The sequence below is a fragment of the Perca flavescens genome, chromosome 5, assembly GCF_004354835.1.
Source record: "Perca flavescens isolate YP-PL-M2 chromosome 5, PFLA_1.0, whole genome shotgun sequence".
Taxonomy (NCBI): Eukaryota; Metazoa; Chordata; class Actinopteri; order Perciformes; family Percidae; genus Perca; species Perca flavescens.
In genome coordinates, this window is record NC_041335.1 from 39,568,329 (window position 1) to 39,571,156 (window position 2,828).

Genomic DNA, 2,828 nt, shown 5'->3' on the forward strand with positions numbered 1-2,828 from the left:
TATAACCCGGTTTACTGTAGCAGGGTTAAAAAAAGACACATTAGTACCCTTTCAGCGCGGCTGGAAACAGAAAGCAAGACGAGCGCGAGACGTAAACGTTAACGTCAACGGCTGAGAACAACAGCCTTCCGCCGTCATCTTTCCTTCTTTCTTTCTTTCCCCCTTTAACAAAGAGCCTGTCACACACAAACGGGGGGAAACATGGTGGAAAGAAGCCGCTCTCACCTGCTCGCCCTCGGAATCATATTCCTCTTCGTCTCCGCTCAGTGACAAGGCCATGGCCGCTCTCTCTCTCTCATCGTTCACTAACACCGGAGAATACCAACATGGCGGAACGAGCCGCGGCTCCTCTCTTCCCCCTCTGTTTTTTTTTTTTTTTTTTTAACTTTATTAATCAATATGTAGAAATACAATGACATAAGTAATACAGTACAAAGACACAAACATGGACAAAAAATGGAAAAGAATTCTGTTATAAAATCTTTTTATAGAAGAACGTTGAAATAAGTGACAAAAATGAAATTAAGATAATAAAAATTACAAACACACATAAACACACAAACACAAATAAACACACACAAACACACACACAAACACACACACATAAACACACACAAACACGGGCACATAAACACACAGACACACACACATAAACACACACAAACACGGGGACACACACACACAAACAAACATGGGCACACACACACACAAACACACACACATAAACACACACAAACACGGGCACATAAACACACAGACACACACACATAAACACACACACACACACACATGAAAACACACATAAACACACACACACACACACATGAAAACACACACAAACACGGGCACGCACACATAGACACACACACAAACACACACACACACATAAACACACACACACAAACACACACACATAAACACACAGACACACACACACACATAAACACACACATAAACACACACACACAAAAACACACACATAAACAGACAGACACACACACATAAACACACACACACACACACACACACACATAAAACACACACACAGACACGGGCACACACACGTAAACACACACATAAACACACACACACACACATAAACAGACACACACACACATAAACACACACAAACACGGGCACACACACAGACACACACACACATAAACACACAAACACACACACATAAACACACTGGCCCAATCCCAAAGTCCGGACTCACAGACTCACGGACTTTGGTGCGCGTTCTCGCGAAATTCATAAGGGCTTAGGGTTGTCCCAATGTGGAATTTCAAAGGGCGTGAGGGTTTGAGTACACACTTACCGAGTCCTTTCCGTGAGTCTGCATCGATGCAGACTTCACCAAAGGGAATTACCCACAGTTCAAAGCGTTGTGACGTTTACACTGGCCCAATCCCAAAGTGAGCCCTGAGGACTAAGGACTAAAGACTCACAGACTTAACTGATCTCAGGTGCTAAGTGAGTGAGTGTGTGAGGCCACATGGGCTCAGATAGGTATAAATGGGATTGGGACAGCACTTCACGAGATCACGTTACCTTGGCGACGTTTAATAACAAAAGATGTTGCTGACACTTGCCGGTTTGAGAATCTTCATTTTAAGTTTGTTGCTTTCCACACGGCCGAGGCACAGGAGACGGCGGCCTGATTCCAAACTCTTGTTTTACAAGCTGGACACCAGGTTGGTCTGTTCCGTGGCCGCGTGTCGTGCTGTTGTTTACCTTTTGTAATTTCCGGATTTCCATACGGTCTCCGCGGTAAACGTCACAACGCTTTGAACTGTGGGTAATTCCCTTTGGTGAAGTCTGCATCGATGCAGACTCACGGAAAGGGCTCGGTAAGTGTGTACTCAAACCCTCACGCCCTTTGAAATTCGACATTGGGACAACCCTGAGCCCTTACGAATTTCGCGAGAACGCGCACCAAAGTCCGTGAGTCTGTGAGTCCGGACTTTGGGATTGGGCCACACACTTAGTACCTGAGATCACTTAAGTCTGTGAGTCTTTAGTCCTTAGTCCTCAGGGCTCACTTTGGGATTGGGCCAATGACACACACACATAAACACACAGACACACACACACACACACAAAAACACACACATAAATAAACACACACACAAACACACACACATAAACACACACACACAAACACACATAAACACACACACACAAACACACATTAACACACACACACAAACACACATAAACACACACACACACACACACATAAACACACAGACACACACACATAAACACACACACATAAATAAACACACACACAAACACACACACATAAACACACACACACAAACACACATAAACACACACACACAAACACACATTAACACACACACACAAACACACATAAACACACACACACACACACACACACACACACACACACACACACACACACACATAAACACACACACACACACACACACACACACACACACCGGCCACTTATTTGAAGTTTTTTTCCCCACCTTTCTCTTTTCAAGCCCTATAAAGTGAATAAAGGCCCAGCCCCAGTAGCAGACAGCAGGGAACTAATCATGTATCTGACCTGTGAAGAGGGTTTTAGGGAACCGTCCACGTTACCTTTTTTTTTTACAATTTGGTTGAAAGAAACCCACACATAGAAACTTTTAGAAAAGGGGTCAGATTTGACCTGAGGACAGCAGGAGTAGTGACCCTTGGGTAGTCTTCCCACCCACCATGTCCTCCTGGGTCTTTTTCAATGATTTTGACACTTTTTCTGACATTATTGTCCATTTTTTTGACACTTTTTTGCAACTTAGGAAAGCTTTTTT

General features: G+C 43.8%; 1 protein-coding gene across 1 annotated transcript in view; it reads right to left on the minus strand.

Moving 5' to 3' along the window:
* kdm2ba (lysine (K)-specific demethylase 2Ba) overlaps positions 1-346 on the minus strand; it is a 21,880-nt gene extending 21,534 nt beyond the window's left edge. Inside the window, 1 exon segment of the mRNA XM_028578090.1 lies at positions 226-346. Within this exon segment, the coding sequence (XP_028433891.1) occupies positions 226-279 (54 nt within the window). The 5' untranslated portion in view covers positions 280-346.
* Between the last annotated feature and the right edge of the window lie 2,482 nt (positions 347-2,828).